General features: G+C 39.7%; 1 protein-coding gene across 2 annotated transcripts in view; it reads left to right on the top strand.

The window, feature by feature from the left end:
- Nucleotides 1–4975, top strand: part of dhx15 (DEAH (Asp-Glu-Ala-His) box helicase 15) — a 117517-nt gene extending 112542 nt beyond the window's left edge. For both annotated transcript variants that reach the window (XM_078545742.1, XM_078545751.1), the window contains exon 14: nucleotides 4303–4975. In XM_078545742.1, coding sequence (XP_078401868.1) covers nucleotides 4303–4420 — 118 coding nt within the window. In that variant the 3' untranslated portion in view covers nucleotides 4421–4975. The remainder of the gene's footprint in view (nucleotides 1–4302) is intronic.
- The last annotated feature ends 10396 nt before the right edge of the window (nucleotides 4976–15371 follow it).

Genomic DNA, 15371 nt, shown 5'->3' with positions numbered 1-15371 from the left:
GGATATTTAATTACATTAAGGGTGCTATATTGTTGTTGTTTGGATTGGAAAATTGCAAATGTTGCTCCGTTATTCAAGACGGGATGGTGTGGGTGGAGAGCACCAAAAAAATCTATAAACTTGTTAAGTCAGCTGTAGGGAAGTTATAGGAATCTTATGAGCAGAGTGACCAGGTTGCTTCCACGTAACTCGGACTTCAGCCTTTCACCTTTATATATCAATGACTTGATTGAAGAAATAGAAAGCAGTATAACAAAGTTTGTAAGGAGACACATTCACTTGTGTAGAAGGAGCAGGCAGTTAAAAAGTGGCACAGTCAATCTAAGTCAAACTGGCAGTTGGGGTTCAATGTAGGGAAGTGAAGTAACCCACCTTGGATTCAAGAAAGACAGATGAGAGTATTATTTAATGGTGAGAAAAATGAATTGGAGTAGTAAAGAGCTTGAACAATACATATCCACAAATCTCTAACTATTTTGTGTATCTGAGTACATTATTTAAAAGTGAGTGGAATGTTGGTCTTTATCTCAAGAAAGTTGGAATTGAGGGGTGGGGAGGACCAAGTATTCTTCAGTTGTTAAGACTCCTTCTGAAGTACTGCATTCAGTCTTGGGCACTGCACCCCGAGCATATATTAGCTTTGGAAGAGATGTAGGGCTGTTTCACCAGAATTATACCAGGGCTTAAAGGGCAGGTTACATGAACTTAGCTTGTATTCCTTTGAGGTTAGAGTTGAGGAGTGAATTAATTTTGAGTGTTCAAAATAAGTTACTGGATGGGGAGAAGCAGAAACTATTTTCTCTGGTGGATAAAGAACAAAGACTTGCATTTATATAGTGCCTTCCACAGCCACTCAGTATCTCAGCAAATTGAGGACTTTTTGAAGTCCCAGGCAATTCATGAATGAAATGAGGAAACTTTTTTTTTACATGAAAGGTAGAAATCTGGGATGCTCTTTAGATTTATAACTTAGAGTTTGTCAGATAATAGATTCAGTACAAACATTGATATGTTGGGGATCTCAGAAGTAACTAACTTCGCCAAATATGAAATGAGAAACATTGATTAATTTCTTCAGAGATTTCAGCTACCACCACCCTCAAATAAACTGAAAGGAAGAGGTAGGGGGAGGAGAAGAAAGTTATTTTTTTTTAAGTATTTTCAAGACGTCTTTCATGCTCAGCACAATATTCAGCATCATTTGTGACACCTCAGATACTGAAGCAGTCCATGTCCAAATGCAGCAAGACCTGGGCAATATCCAGGCTTGGGATGACAAGTGGCAAGTAACACTTGTGCCATGCATGTGCTAGGCAATGACCATCTCCAAGAAGAGAAAATCCAACCATCGTCCCTTGATGTTCAATGGCATTGCCATCACTGATTCCCCCACTAGCAACATCCTGGAGGTTACCATTGACCAGAAGCTGAACTAGACTAGCCATATAAATACTGTGCCTGAGAAAGGTCAGAGGCTAGGAATCCTGCAGCAAGTAACTCACCACCTGACTCCCCAAAGTCTGTCCACCATCTACAAGGCATAAGTCGGGAGTGTGATGGAATACTCCCCACTTGTCTGGATGAGTGCAGCTCAAACAACACTGAAGAAGCTTGACACCATCCAGGACAAAGCAGCCCACTTGACTGGCACCACATCCACAAACATTCACTCCCTCCACCACCGATGCACAGTAGCAGCAGTGTGTACCATCTATAAGATGCATTGGAAGAATTCACAAGCTTCCTTAGGGCAGCACCATCACAACCACTACCATCTAGAAGGACAAGGGCAGCAGACACATGGGAACACCACCACCTGGAAGTTACCCTCCAAGGTACTCACCACTCTGCCTTACATGGACTGCAGCAGTTCAAGAGGGCAGCTCACCATCACTTTCTCAAGGGCAACTTGGGATGTGCAATAAATGCTGGCCTAGCCAGCGACATCCACAAGCCATGAATGAATTTTTTTTTTAAATCTGTGCTGGATCTAGTAATGGGAATTGAACCAGAGTAGATCAGAGAACAAAGCATAGGGAAATGATTGAGGGAACGAGTATTGGCCAGGATACCAGAGATAACTCCTCTATTCTACTTTGAAATAGTACCATGGGAACTTATACATCCACCCAAAGAGGCAGGCGGGACCTTGGTTTAATGTCTCATCCAAAATGAGTGGTAAGAATGTGGAATATGTTGCCATATGGAGCAGCTGGGCTGAATAACAGAGATTAATTGAAGGGGAAGTACATGAGTGGGGAGAAAGGAATAGGCTGTATGGTGATGGGCTTAGATGAAGAAGGGTGGGATGAAGCTCATGTAAGGTATAAACACCCACTTAGACCATTTCGATTGAATGGCCTGTTTCAGTGCTGCAGACTCTATGCAAGAACTTCAGACCAAAAGACTAGAACGTTCCCATTTCAACTCCCTGATTTGAACTATAGCTTCCAGAAGCTAATGCATACACAGCAGCTTCATGCTGAAAGCTCTCAAAGAAAAATACACCTTTATGGATAATCAAATTTTAAAAATTAATGTGTGTACTTCTTGCATCAGATAATGTTCTCAAGAACTATTTTAGCATTGGGTTTCTTTGTTGGGAGAAGTAAAGAGGGAATACAAGATCTATCAACTTATATGCTTGGGACTTCAATTTAATTTGCCTCTGTGCTCCATTGTTTTAGGAACTGTCTTTTGTCATTCAGGACATTTTCTTGCAGGAAAATACAAAGCCATGGTCTTGAAAATGGGCAACATTTTGGTGGATTTTTACCCTTTGCCCTGCTGAACCTAGCTACCTAACAGTTTCCCAGCCCACAACCCCCCCCACCCCCCCACACACCCAACCAAACTCGGAGGACTGTAATGATGAGCCAAGTTTTATGAGAGCACTCTCAATCCAATTTTCCTGCACTGTAAAACCAAGGCTTGCTTGCCAAAAAATTTTCACTTAGCCCCTAATTACACTTCAACATGGAAGCAGGAGGGGTCATTTAAAGGGCATATATGCTTAGTAATATGCATTCTTGGTAGGTGAGGCAAGCCCTCATTACCAGGTTAAACAAAGTAAAATCATTAATCATTCTGTACTGCATGGCCACCTCCTTCCATTGCCCCCATTTTGGGCCCTATAGTACTTTGAGCCAATGAGAGTTTCCCTCCACTCCCTAGCTTCCTGCATCAGCGTTTTTATCTGTCACCAGGTCAGCCTAAACAGGCATAAATTATACATTGACTTATTTCTGATCAGCTTAGCATTTGTTTGGAAAATCTAGGCTCCTGCTTCCATGTTGAAATGCGATTAGGGGTTAAGTGAAATTTTTTGGCAAGTAAGCTTTGGTTTTTGGCTTTGGCAGGAAAATTGGATTGTGAGTGCCCTCCTAAACCAGGGGAGCGGTCCTAGACTGATTTTTAGACTTCTGTCTACCATTTGAATGGGCGCATGGTGTGTGTAAAACATTTGCAGGGGATCATGGTTGCATTCTGGTTAGCTGTAAGTCTTTTAAGGGGCATTAGCTGGAATTGCTCTGTTGCAATGGAACAATAGTAATAATACATGTCCACTGAGAGTGATATCAACTTCTGACTATCAGTAATGGCTCATTGGAGGTTTTGATATGGGACGGTGATCAAAGGATGGTGGTCCTGTTTGGCAGCAAAAGATAGCCAACTCCCAAAGGTAAGTTTCAAACTGCATGGTGAATTGGTGAGCTGGTGATTTATATCTGCCAGGCCATGCTTGACTCCAGGGATTTTCCTAGAGTTGCTTTGTAACCAACTGTCGTTAGCTGATAGAGGTGATTTGCTGATTCCTCCTCTCTTGTGTGGAAGTATTGAAATCTTAGCCTACTTTGCCTGCTCATCTTTCAAACAACTCTCGAGGTTATGCATCTCCTAAGTTGGAAATTATGGCTGAAAACTATTTTATGGTATTCTGTATTAAATTCTTTTTTAAAAACCAATATTGCAAAAGTTGCACTAGCTATTCCGCGCCCCCCCCCCCCCCCCCCCCCATTTTACAGCAGCAATTGTGTTGTGTTCAACTTTTGACTACCTTTTGATCTCCATAGTTTGTTAATCCAACCGTTCAGTTTTCTAATGATATTTAAACTGTAGCTATCTAGGTAATGGAGTGCACAGGTTGAAAACATCTTCACATAGTTCTAACTAATTCTATCAAGTGGCAACATTTTTTTTAAAAAAAGCAAAGTTTGATTTCTGCCTGAGTTTGTTGATGCTTGTAGCTTTTCTATTTTGTAAATTTTCAGAAATGGTAAAATTTACCCTTTTTTTTAATAGGTTAGTGAAGATCGCTCCTCAATACTATGAAATGGGCAACTTTCCCCAGTGCGAGGCCAAAAGACAACTGGAACGCATTATTGGCAAACTTCAGTCCAAGGAATATTCTCAATACTGAAGTAATTCTTAAGTAGGAGGCCAGACAAATGCAGATTTCATATTGAAGAAGTATGGACTTCAGATTCTGCCCAATATAACAAATTTAATTTGTCTATTAAGGAAAACCTATGGATGTTTTCTTTCAAATGGCTGGACAATTCCTCACTTTATTTTTTAAAAAACCTTGTTTATGACAGGTTGTGTAACACTGTGTTGAGCAACATAGTATGTTGCTGGTGTTATGTGGCTTTTTTTATTGTTATGTTGACTTTTGTCACAAACCCTGTTGGGTTTTATGGGGCTGGGGTGGGCAAAGGTTTCAGAATAATGCTGTAACTGTTAATTTTTAAAGAGTTTCATCATTATTACAATCCTATCTGAATTTCTTGTAGTGATTCAGAGTTGGCAATTAAAGTATGTATTTCTCAACCACATACTGCATGATCCTGCCCATGTTGACATTCTTACTAGAAAGTTGTAGAGATTCAAAGAACTTGGAAAATTTATATGTAGGCGCCTCTGAATTTTCCCAACACCAATTTTTGACTTAAATAAAGGTATAGTGACAAGTTAAGTTTTGTGTATGCAGTGTCTTATTGGAAAAAGGTAGTTTGAAATAAATTTTCATCATTGATTCTCTACGTTCTTTGGGTAAGCCAAACAATTTTTAGAAGGGACCACAGATGACACATACCTTTAGGTGATTTTATTTTTGCACAGTGCATGTGACTCCTGTTCCTGCCTTCTGTTATGTTACCCCTGTATGGCCATCTTTCCTTTGGCATCCAGCCCATTTATACTGTTACCATAAGTAGTAGCTTTATTTCTGACAGCACTCTTTGTTTTGTGGTCAGTGTGCTGATCATTTCAACTTTACATATGTGTTTTGCTGAATTTGGGTTTTTAAGATCTTTACCAACTACAGAAAGTGCAGAAGTTGTGAAAGTTGGAGTTGATATCATTTTGGAGATGTTATTGAGAAAGTTAAAATGCTTTTAGAAGCCAAAAGGAAAAAGCCTTTTGGGTGGACAGCCAAGGGCTTGAAGAGCTTTTTGAATTCGGAATAGCTGAAACAACACTTCCTGTCATAGTGCTACCCAATCCATATGCAAGAGAATAGTGAAGAGCAGGATTCTGATTTTATACATCAACTAAAAACGTATATGAATGGAGATTTTTGGGGGGTGGTTTTCGTACCTTAGAGAACTGAAAGAGACCATTTGGCCCATTGCGCCTGTACTGGCTCTTGGAAAATAGCTGTCCAATTTAGTCCTACACCCCAACTTTTTCCCCATGACCTGTAAATGAGCCCACTTAAAGTGCATGTCCAGTTGCCTTTTGAACTTTCCTATTGATTCTTCTTCCACCATTTTTTCAAGTTGGGCGTTCCACATCCTAACAACCTTCTGTGGAAAAATGTTGTCCCATTTTCCTTTTACTGCTACTTTTGCCAACTATTTTAAATCCAGATCTGGTTACTGACACAGCCAGAGGAAAGAGTTTCAAAGCCACTCAATTTTGAATATCTCTTTGCTTAACCGTCTCTTTTCTAAGACTAAGCTCAACTTCTCCAACCTTTCCACTTAACTGAAGTCCGTTATCCCTGGTATCATCCTCTGTACCCTCTCCAAGGCCATTTTTACATTTTTTCTAAAGTGTGGTACCCAAGATGGTACACAATACTTTGGCTGAGGCCTAACCAGTGACTTGTAAATGTTTGGCAACTCCTTGTTTTTGTATTCAGTGCTCCTATTTACAAAGCCCAAGTATCCCATATGCTTTCCTTATGGCCTTATCAACTTGCCCTGCTATCTTCAAAAATTTGTGAACATGCACCCTCAAGTGTTTCTGTTCTTACACCACCTCCATCACTACTTAGATTGTACTGCTTCTCTATTATGTTTCTCCCTAAGTGCATCATATCACACTTAACTACATTAAATTACATCTGCCATCTCTGCCAATTTCACCAGTCTGCATTTCTGAAACCTGCTATTATCCTGCTCGCTATTTACTACATTGGCAAGTTTTGTTACAATCTGCAAACTTTGAAATTGCACTCCCTGTACCCAAGCCCAAGTCATTTATATATAGCAGAAAAAGCAACAATCCTGCTACCGACACCTGGGCAGACCCTGCTGCACACTTCTCTCCAGCAAGAAAAACATGTTCACCACAGTGCACTGTCACCTATCCCTTAGCCAATTATATACTCAAGTTACCACCCTCACTTTAATCCCATGTGCTTCTATTTTCTGAATGCCTGTTATGTGGCACTTCAATTGCATGCCTTTTGAAAGTCCTTAAATACAACATCTACTGCGCTACCTTCATGAACCACTTTTTGTTACTTCATCAAAGAACTTCATTCTACAAATTAAGTCAGACATGATTTGTTTTTAACAAATCAGTGCTAGCTATTTCTTATTAACCCATGCTTCTCCAAAGAAATTAATTTTATACTTGACAATGGTCTCTAGTAGTTTTCACACCATTGACATTAGTCTGACTGGCTTGTAGTTATAAGGTTTATCTCCTTTTTTGAATAGGGGTGTAATATTTGCAATCCCTCAGCCCTCTCGGACCACTCCCATATCTGAGGGGGTGGTCAGAGCTCCTGCTATCTCCGTCCTTGCTTCTCTCAGCAACCTAGGAGATATCCCATCTGGAATGATTGGCTTGTTAATCTTGAGTGATGCAAACCTATTTAACACCTCTTTCTATCAATTTTTATCCTATTGAATATCCCTACTCCCTCTCTTTGTGAAAACTGATGCAAAATAATCAGTGATGCCTTCTGCCTCCACATGAAGACTTTCTTCTTTGTCCTTAACGGGCCCCACTATTCATTTAAGTACCCTTTTACTTTATTTACAAAAGACTTTGAATTCTCTTTTTATGTTAATATGCTAATTTTCTCTCATATTCCCTCATTGCCCTTATACCTTTTCATTTTCCCCGGTACTCTGTATTTTGCCTGGCTTTCTCCTGTACTCTGTACCTGACATGCCATAAACCTTTTTTTATTTTATGTTATTTTTCTCTATTTTCTTTTGTTATCCAGGGAGCTTTCAATACATTATCTTTTTTTTAGTGGATGAAAGCCTATCAGATTCCTGTTTTTAAAAACACATAACTGTGCTGATGTGTTACTGGTATTTAAATGTCTCAGGTAAGCTTTTAAAATTGTGATAATTACAGACTAATGGTTATGCCCCTTGGCCATATTCATCCCTGCAGCCAGCTAATGTCACCAAATTTACTTTTCTGTTGTGTTCCTTTTGGGGAAAGGTTAGTTTTTTTTTAAAAAAAACAAGGAACGTTTGCCATTCAGAATGGACAGATGTGTGCTGGAGGAAAATGTTTCATTCCTGGTGAATCATTCAAACTAAATGCTGTGATGATCTGCTGAATTGAATTGGTGGACTTCCCAAACAGGAGTTTTGAACACCACTCCATGCGTAAGGGAAATGATGTACATTGTTTTCTGAACAAATTGTGCACTATCAGATAGGTCAGTTATGAAAGTCACCATGAGGCACGGCTCTTTTCCTATAATTGAAGAGTTACACGAATTGCAGCATCTTGTAAGAAACATAAGCCTTTTTTATTGAAAAAATGCTCCTTCGCTGTTCCTGGCTATAATTTGAGAATGGTTGTAGAAATCCATACTATGACTATAAAATTGCTGTTTATTTGTTCTCTTACTGATTAATTGAGTATGCCATCCAACTGAGAGAACTTCAGAAGCTGATTACTTTTTGCTCTCACAATCGCCAAACCTCAGTCCTTTCAGAAAAAAAAATTATCCTGAGATGAGACATTTAGACCAGGCTTGATGTTGACTATTGTGGACTTCAACCAACTTATTTAAACTTCTGGGGAAAATTATAACTTAAGCAATGTTCTGAAATTTGACTTACAAAAAGATAATTGGAAAAGTTGCATAAAATATTATGATATACATATTTTCCTGGATTCACTTTTTAAAATACTGAGGTTTGCTGTAAACTTAGTTTTTCACTGGATTTGATTTTATGCTGCACTTTCAGCTGCACATGATGATAGAATCAATGTGGCCTGTGGCACTTTCTTTCAACTTCAATACACAATCAAAAGATAATTATCACTTATGACAATTATATTTTTATTTACATCAGATCCTTACCTCATGCCTCACCACGGCTGTAGTTACTGGGCTATATTTGTCTCCCTATCTCCTTAATATTTGCTGGTCTCTACACCCTAAACACTTCTTCCATTCCTGTTGTATTCCGTTTTTGTACAGTTCTGTCCCAACCTTGTGGAATCGACCTCAACATAAATGGGCCAGGGTGCACAGCACTTGGGACCTTGAAACATTATTGCAGAACTACTGCTTTTGCTGTGTGCAATACAAAGTAGGCCACAACAGCCAGCTGGTACAGTGCTTTCCTGCGTTAGTATCTTTGATATGCTGCTTAAACAAGTGTCTATTTTTTTAATCTGAACTACGTACTCAAGTGACTGTGTAGAAGATTATGCGTAAATTTTAATGGTAACAAATTTTCCAATATTTCCCTCCCCCCTCTGACTTTCAACCAATTTTATTTTTTTTAAATTGGGAATTTGAAAATGCTTAAACTAAATATCCTGATTATGCAGCTAATATTATTTCACCTTCATGAAACCTATGAGTTTTGGTGTTCCATTAACTATTTGCTTAGAAACTTCCATTACTGATTTCAATACCCATGCAGTATTTTTTATGATTAAAAAAATAAATTAATCACTTTTTTGGGGGAACCGATTTGTGATTTAATTTTCCACCAGCATCAGAAAATATTTTTCTCAATCATAGAATTGTAGATTAGTAACAGCACAGAAAGAGGCAATTCAGCCCATCGTGTCCATGTCGGTCTCAGCAAAAGTAACTCAGCTAGGCCCATTCCCCCATCCTTTTCTTGTAGCCCTGTAAACCTTTTCTGTTGAGGTGCTTGTCCAATTCCCTTTAGTAAGTCATGATTGAATCTGTCTCCCAGTCTGACCTTCCTGTCCTAGGCGTCCTACACTGTTCCATTGAAGCTCAGCATGAGCTCGACGAACAGCACCTCATCTTTCAATTAAGTACTTTATAGCCTTCTGGACTCAATTCTGAGTTCAAAATTTCAGATCATAACTGCCCCCATTTTTCTTTTGGGCGGCAAAACTGTTGGTGGTGATGCTGCCTTCCCATTTACACCTCCCCCTAGACACATTTCTTGTTTTTTCGTTTGTGTCACCTTTTTTTTGCCTTTCACTATTATCCCTAATGTCATTTAATCACTGCTGCCTATCACAGGGCTTCCGTTTTGTTCTTTCCTCCGTGCTTTCCCTGCCTGTCCGAAAAAATGTTACATCTCTAAGCCCACAGTTTTGGTGAAGGGTCACCAACCTGAAGCATTAACTCTCCAGCCACAGAAGCTGCCAGACCAGCAGAGTATTTCCAGCATTTCCCATTTTCTCCTTCCGTCGGACACTTGCATACAAATAACCTGGAAAAAAGGATCGTGAACGCAAGTCCTGGTGGGATATCATGTTCCTGCACCTAAAAAGAAATAAGATAAAACATTTAAGCGACAATTAATCATCTGCAATCATTTCTATTTGCACTTGGGATGTGAGCATTGCTGGCAAGACCAGCATACATGGCCAATCCCTAACACCCTTGAGAAGGTAGTGGTGAGCTGCCTTCTTGAACCGCTGCAGTCCAATTGGCGTATGTACACCCACAGCGCTGTTAGGGAGGGAGTTCCAGGTTTTGACCCAGTGACTAATTGAAGGAACGGCAATATAGTTCCAAGTTGGAGCAGTGTGTAGCTTGGTTGGAAACGTGCAGGTGGTGGTGCTCCCATGCATTTGCTGCCCTTGTTCTTCTAGGTGATATGAGGCTCGGGGTGCTTTCAAAGAAGCCTTGGTGTGTTGCTGCAGTGCATCTTGTATATAGTACACAATGCTGCCAATGTGCCTCGTTGGTGGAGCGAGTGAATGTTTAAAGAGGTGTATGGGGTGCCAATCAACTAGGCTGTTTTGTCCTGGACAGTGTTCCATCACATTCCTGAGATGTGCCTTGTAGATGGTGGAAAGGCTTTGAGGATTCAGGAGGTGAGTGACCTGCTCTTGTAGCCACAGTATTTATGTGGCTGGTCCAGTTAATTTTGCGTCTGTGGTGACCCCAAGATATTGACGGTGGGGATTCAATGTTGATATTGCTGTTGAATGAATGTCAAGGGGTTAGACTATCTTGTTGGAGATGGTGGTTGCCTGGGGTTTGTGTGACGTGAATGTTACTTGCCACTTTTCAGCCTGAACGTTGTCCAGCTTTTGCTTCATGTGAGCACAAACTGCTTCATTATCTGAAGAGTTGTGAATGGTACTGCAATCATAAGCAAACATCTCACTTCTGACTTTGATGGACGGAGGATTGTTGATGAAGCAGCTTAAAAGGACTGAGGTGATGATACAGTCCTAAAGAACTCTTGCAATGATGTCCTGGAACTGAGGTGATTGGCCTCCAATCAACAGAACCACCTTCCTTTGTGCTAGATATGACTCCAACCAGTGGAGAGTTTTCTCCTGACTCCCATTGACTTCGATTTTGACAGGGCTCCTTGATGCCACACACAGTCAAATGCTGCCTTGATGTCAAGGGCAGTCACTCTCACCTCACCAATGCAATTTAGCTCTTTAATCCATGGTTAACCTAAGGCTGTAAAGAGGTCTAGAGCTTGAGCGGTCCTGATGGAACTCAAACTGAGTATTGGTGAGCAGGTTATTGTTGAGGAAGTACCACTTGACAACATTGTCAACGACTCCTTCCACCACTTCACTGATGTTTGAGAGTAGGCTGCTGAGGCTATAACTGACCGGACTGGTGTTGTCTAGCTTTTTGTAGACAGGGCACACCTGGGCAATTTTCCATTTTTTTATGAGCCGATGTCCGTATTTTAGCTCTATTGAAACAGCTTCACTCGGAGCACAATTTGTTCTGGAGCATAAGTCAATTAGGTAGTCTCAAGCTCACCACTACTGATGCTTACTTTGTATTCCAGATTTATTTAATTAACTGGATTTCAATTTCTCAGCTGCCTGGTAGGATTGAAATTCCTACCTCTGGATCATTAGTCCAGACGCAAGGAGAACTCTGATACCAAGTTGTTTGGAAAAGCACCCTGAACTCTCATGAGTTATCCCATTGGTTATCACCACTTTGCTAGTTTGAAACTCTGCATTCAAAAAAATTGCACCCATGGGGAAAACACTGATGACAAAATTAACACAAAATGTTTTTGTAACCTGCATTAAGTCATATACTTGTAGGCTCTGTTAAGAACTCTTGCATTTGTCTATTGATAGGTGTATCTATTTTTCGCTAAACTGCATTTAAGGGATTTTTGGATCATGAAAATAATCTAGAAAGCTATTTGCATTTACTCAAATCATGAGATTAAACTAGAACATGTTTCCACAAACCTCTGTTATTCATGATTGAGCCTATAATTCAAGCAGATGTCCAACCACTGTCGTGCAATCGTTCCAAATTAAACGTCTGCCTTAATAGCTGGGCTTAGTTTGGCCTAAAGACTTTGTCTCCGCATCCAAGGTTCTTTTGTAATATCAAAATAAAATCAGATTTGAAAACTCAGGAAACGTATGAACAAGAAAGGCCAATGAGCCAAACAAATTAATGAATCCAGAAAAATCTTGCGCATCTATTTTTGAGTTTTCACCTTCATAATATTCTGCAAATCCTAAAAATGCCTTTAATTAATTTGAACCTGTGTATCCTTGTCCTGCTCGTGAAATGTTTGGATTTACTTTTTCCATAAAATCTCTGACCTTAGCTCTATAAAGTTACCTTTTTGCCTATTTCTAGGCTGAAAAGGTCAAGTTTCCAGTCTTTTTTCAAACTCATCTGACATGAGGGATCAGTCTCATGGCTTTTTTTCTGCATTGCCTTCAACACTTTAATGCCTGTCTTGTGTTTTGATGACCAGAGCTGGGAACATATTTAAAGTGCAGTCAGTGGCATTGAAAGGATTACATAAGTAAAATTAGTTCAGCAAGTCAGCCCAACTCTACCTCAAAAGAAAAGCTTTGGACACTTCAATGTCCTGGTGACCATTAACTTAGACTTACCTTGCAACCAGGGTGAGTATCCTCTAATGGTACAAGAAAACCATCAACTGCGTAGTAGCTGCAACCTAGCTAGTTTTGGGCAACTCGCATTACAAGCTAACTACTTGGAGTAATCTGCATATCTTTACCATGCATTGTGAGTGAGGAGGTTTATTATTTGCCAGAACAAAAATAGCTGGAAAAACTCAGCAGGGCTGACAGCATCTGTGGAGAGGAAGACAAGAGTTAACGTTTCGAGTCCATATGACTCTTCATCAGATGAAGAGTCATACAAACTCGAAACGTTAACTCTGTCTTCCTCTCCACAGATGCTGTCAGACCTGCTGAGTTTTTCCAGCTATTTTTGTTTTTGTTTCAAGATTTCCAGCATCCGCAGTATTTTGCTTTTATCCTATTATTTGCCAGATTGTGCAGATGACTTTCACCTTTTGTAGTGAATTCCTCTGTTGGAGACATTAGAGTACAATAGATGTCTTAACCACCTGTATTTAATATATTACCTTGTTAATTTACTTGTGATACTAGTATTTTTATTAGGAGAAAGCAAAGTACTGTAGTAATCTAAAATGCATTCCTTTGTAAAAGGAATACTTTTAAACCCCTTTCATTTATATTAAAAGGGAAAAGGTATTATGATTTTGTTGCAGACCCCGAGATTTGCACTTTGGAGGAAATAACTAGGATGGCTGCTGGAATGAACATTTTATTTAAAAAAAGGGACACAAATGCTTTCCAGTTGCCTTATGTATGCCATGTTGTGACCTATCCCTTCATTTCAGGAATTATGATGACTACAACTAAAAATGAACAATTGCATTTCTCAAGCATCCTTCAGGCTTAAAAGGATATGGAATGTTTACCACTGGTGGCTTTTTAAAGATGGAATTAATAAGCATACTAAAGTTATAGGAAAGTAGAGCTATGGATTTAGATTAGGTAGCTCCAATGGGAGAGCTAGCATCAGCAAAAGTGGGCTAGAAGGCCTGTTGAATTCATTTCTATTATTCAATCAGCACAAGCCCAGCCTGATAATAAGCTCACCTCCCAAATCTTGCTCTATGTAATATCTCAGTTCTACCTAGCTCAGAATGGAGCATCATTTTCTCTGTTCCATGAGAAAAATGAAACTATCACTGTTGTATGAAACTGAGTGGTGCTGAGAGAACCAGTTACACTGAATAGAAGTGTCAAAAAATCCATTCACCCGTTTCTATATAAGATAAACTTGGCACCAAATGTGGCTCATTAGTCAGAGGACTGAATTATACATGTTTACCAACTGACAGGAAATCATCCTGCAGGTAAGATCAAGGAATATTTTACAAAGACAGATTGGCATCCTTTCCTACCTGGACCGCTATCAAAGTATTTTGAGTATGGAAAACTTCGATATTAGTTAAGTGTTGCTGAATCTAATCATTTTCCCTGAAGCAGATTATAGAATATAAAGCTACAGTGGTCGGTCTCAATGTGGGTGGATGGGAGTTGGGGAGCAGGGAGCAGGAGTAACTATGAAATTGCCTGAACCTTCAGGCAAAGTCAGGCAGGAGGAAGTAACTTGTATGTCTGTGTTTAAGTTGAAGGTTTCATTGTTGGAGAATGAAGGTCTAACGTCAAAGAACAAGATGAAGTATAATAGCTCCCTCTGCTCTGCACTAATCATGTGCTTCGTCTGTAACCTCAAAAATACCCTATTTTGTAACTTTTTTAAAAATTCAGTATCAGCTATTCAAAAGATTATGACATTGGCATTTTTCAGCAGTGAGCAGTTTTGTGCTGTAGCCCCACATCCAGCAGGAACTTTGGGGAAAATCCAATTCATTTTTTGAAGCCACTAGCAAGAAGACTTGCATGGATATTAATGAGGAATTGTAAAAAAAAAGGCTTCTCTAAACCTGTTCATGCTACAGGAGCAAAGAGTTCTCTTCCTTATTAAGTAAAAACATGGCATCTTTTTATACAATTTTCTTTTATAGTTCTCTTCCTGCTGGATGCAGCGCTGTTTTATGACCACAGTTACTAAAACCGATTGACAAACAGAGATGAGATGCCCATGCCTTTTCACACAATACTGTTGCTATTGTTCGGAAATAGAGTTTAAGTAAGTTATATTGGTATTTGTGGGTGTTAGGAATGAGTTTTAGCTTCAATATTTAAGTTTGATTTGTATTTTTGTACCTGTGTGTTAAGAAAAGGTCAAGTTGAGTTTTAGTTTCACTTTAAAAGGTGCCTGCAATTCTAATGAGAGTTTATGATTGTTGGGGAATTTAAGCAAACACAGAGAAGAAAAAACTGGGCTGTTGCCTAGCAACAGGGGTCCAAAGAGGCAGGCCCCTCCCACAGACACACCCACTAGAAACAGCAGTTTGATTTGGAAGCTGTTGGAGTTTGGTTGGGTTTTGAAGACAGCTGCCAGGCAGAAGCAACCTAGGAGGAGCAGATAACCAGCTCCAAGCTAAAGTTGGTTGAAAGCTTCCAGAGAGAGACTGGAGCAAAAGGGACAGATAGCAAGTCCCAAGCTAAAGAAGAAAGTCCCCAAATCCAATGGAATGGAACAGGAGAAAGTCCCAAGCAGACCTTCTAGTCAAAGGATGGACAGGAACCTGGAAAAGGTCCTGTTAAATGAAGTTAAGAGTGAGGGGCAGAGAAAGGGTCCAAGCTTAAAGCTCCAAACTTCAGGAAGCAGATTAAAATCAATATAAAGGCTTGTGGGAAGTCAGAAGGTCCAAAGAAGCAACTGAAGGTCTGTAAATCTTTGCTATGGGCATGTGAAGCAGTGGTATACTGTTGACTGAGTCGGTGAGAGAGAGTGT

Source organism: Cetorhinus maximus, chromosome 1 (genome assembly GCF_964194155.1).
Source record: "Cetorhinus maximus chromosome 1, sCetMax3.hap1.1, whole genome shotgun sequence".
Lineage (NCBI taxonomy): Eukaryota > Metazoa > Chordata > Chondrichthyes > Lamniformes > Cetorhinidae > Cetorhinus > Cetorhinus maximus.
Note: the sequence above shows the minus strand (reverse complement) of the source record. Positions and strands in the feature narration are given on the sequence as shown.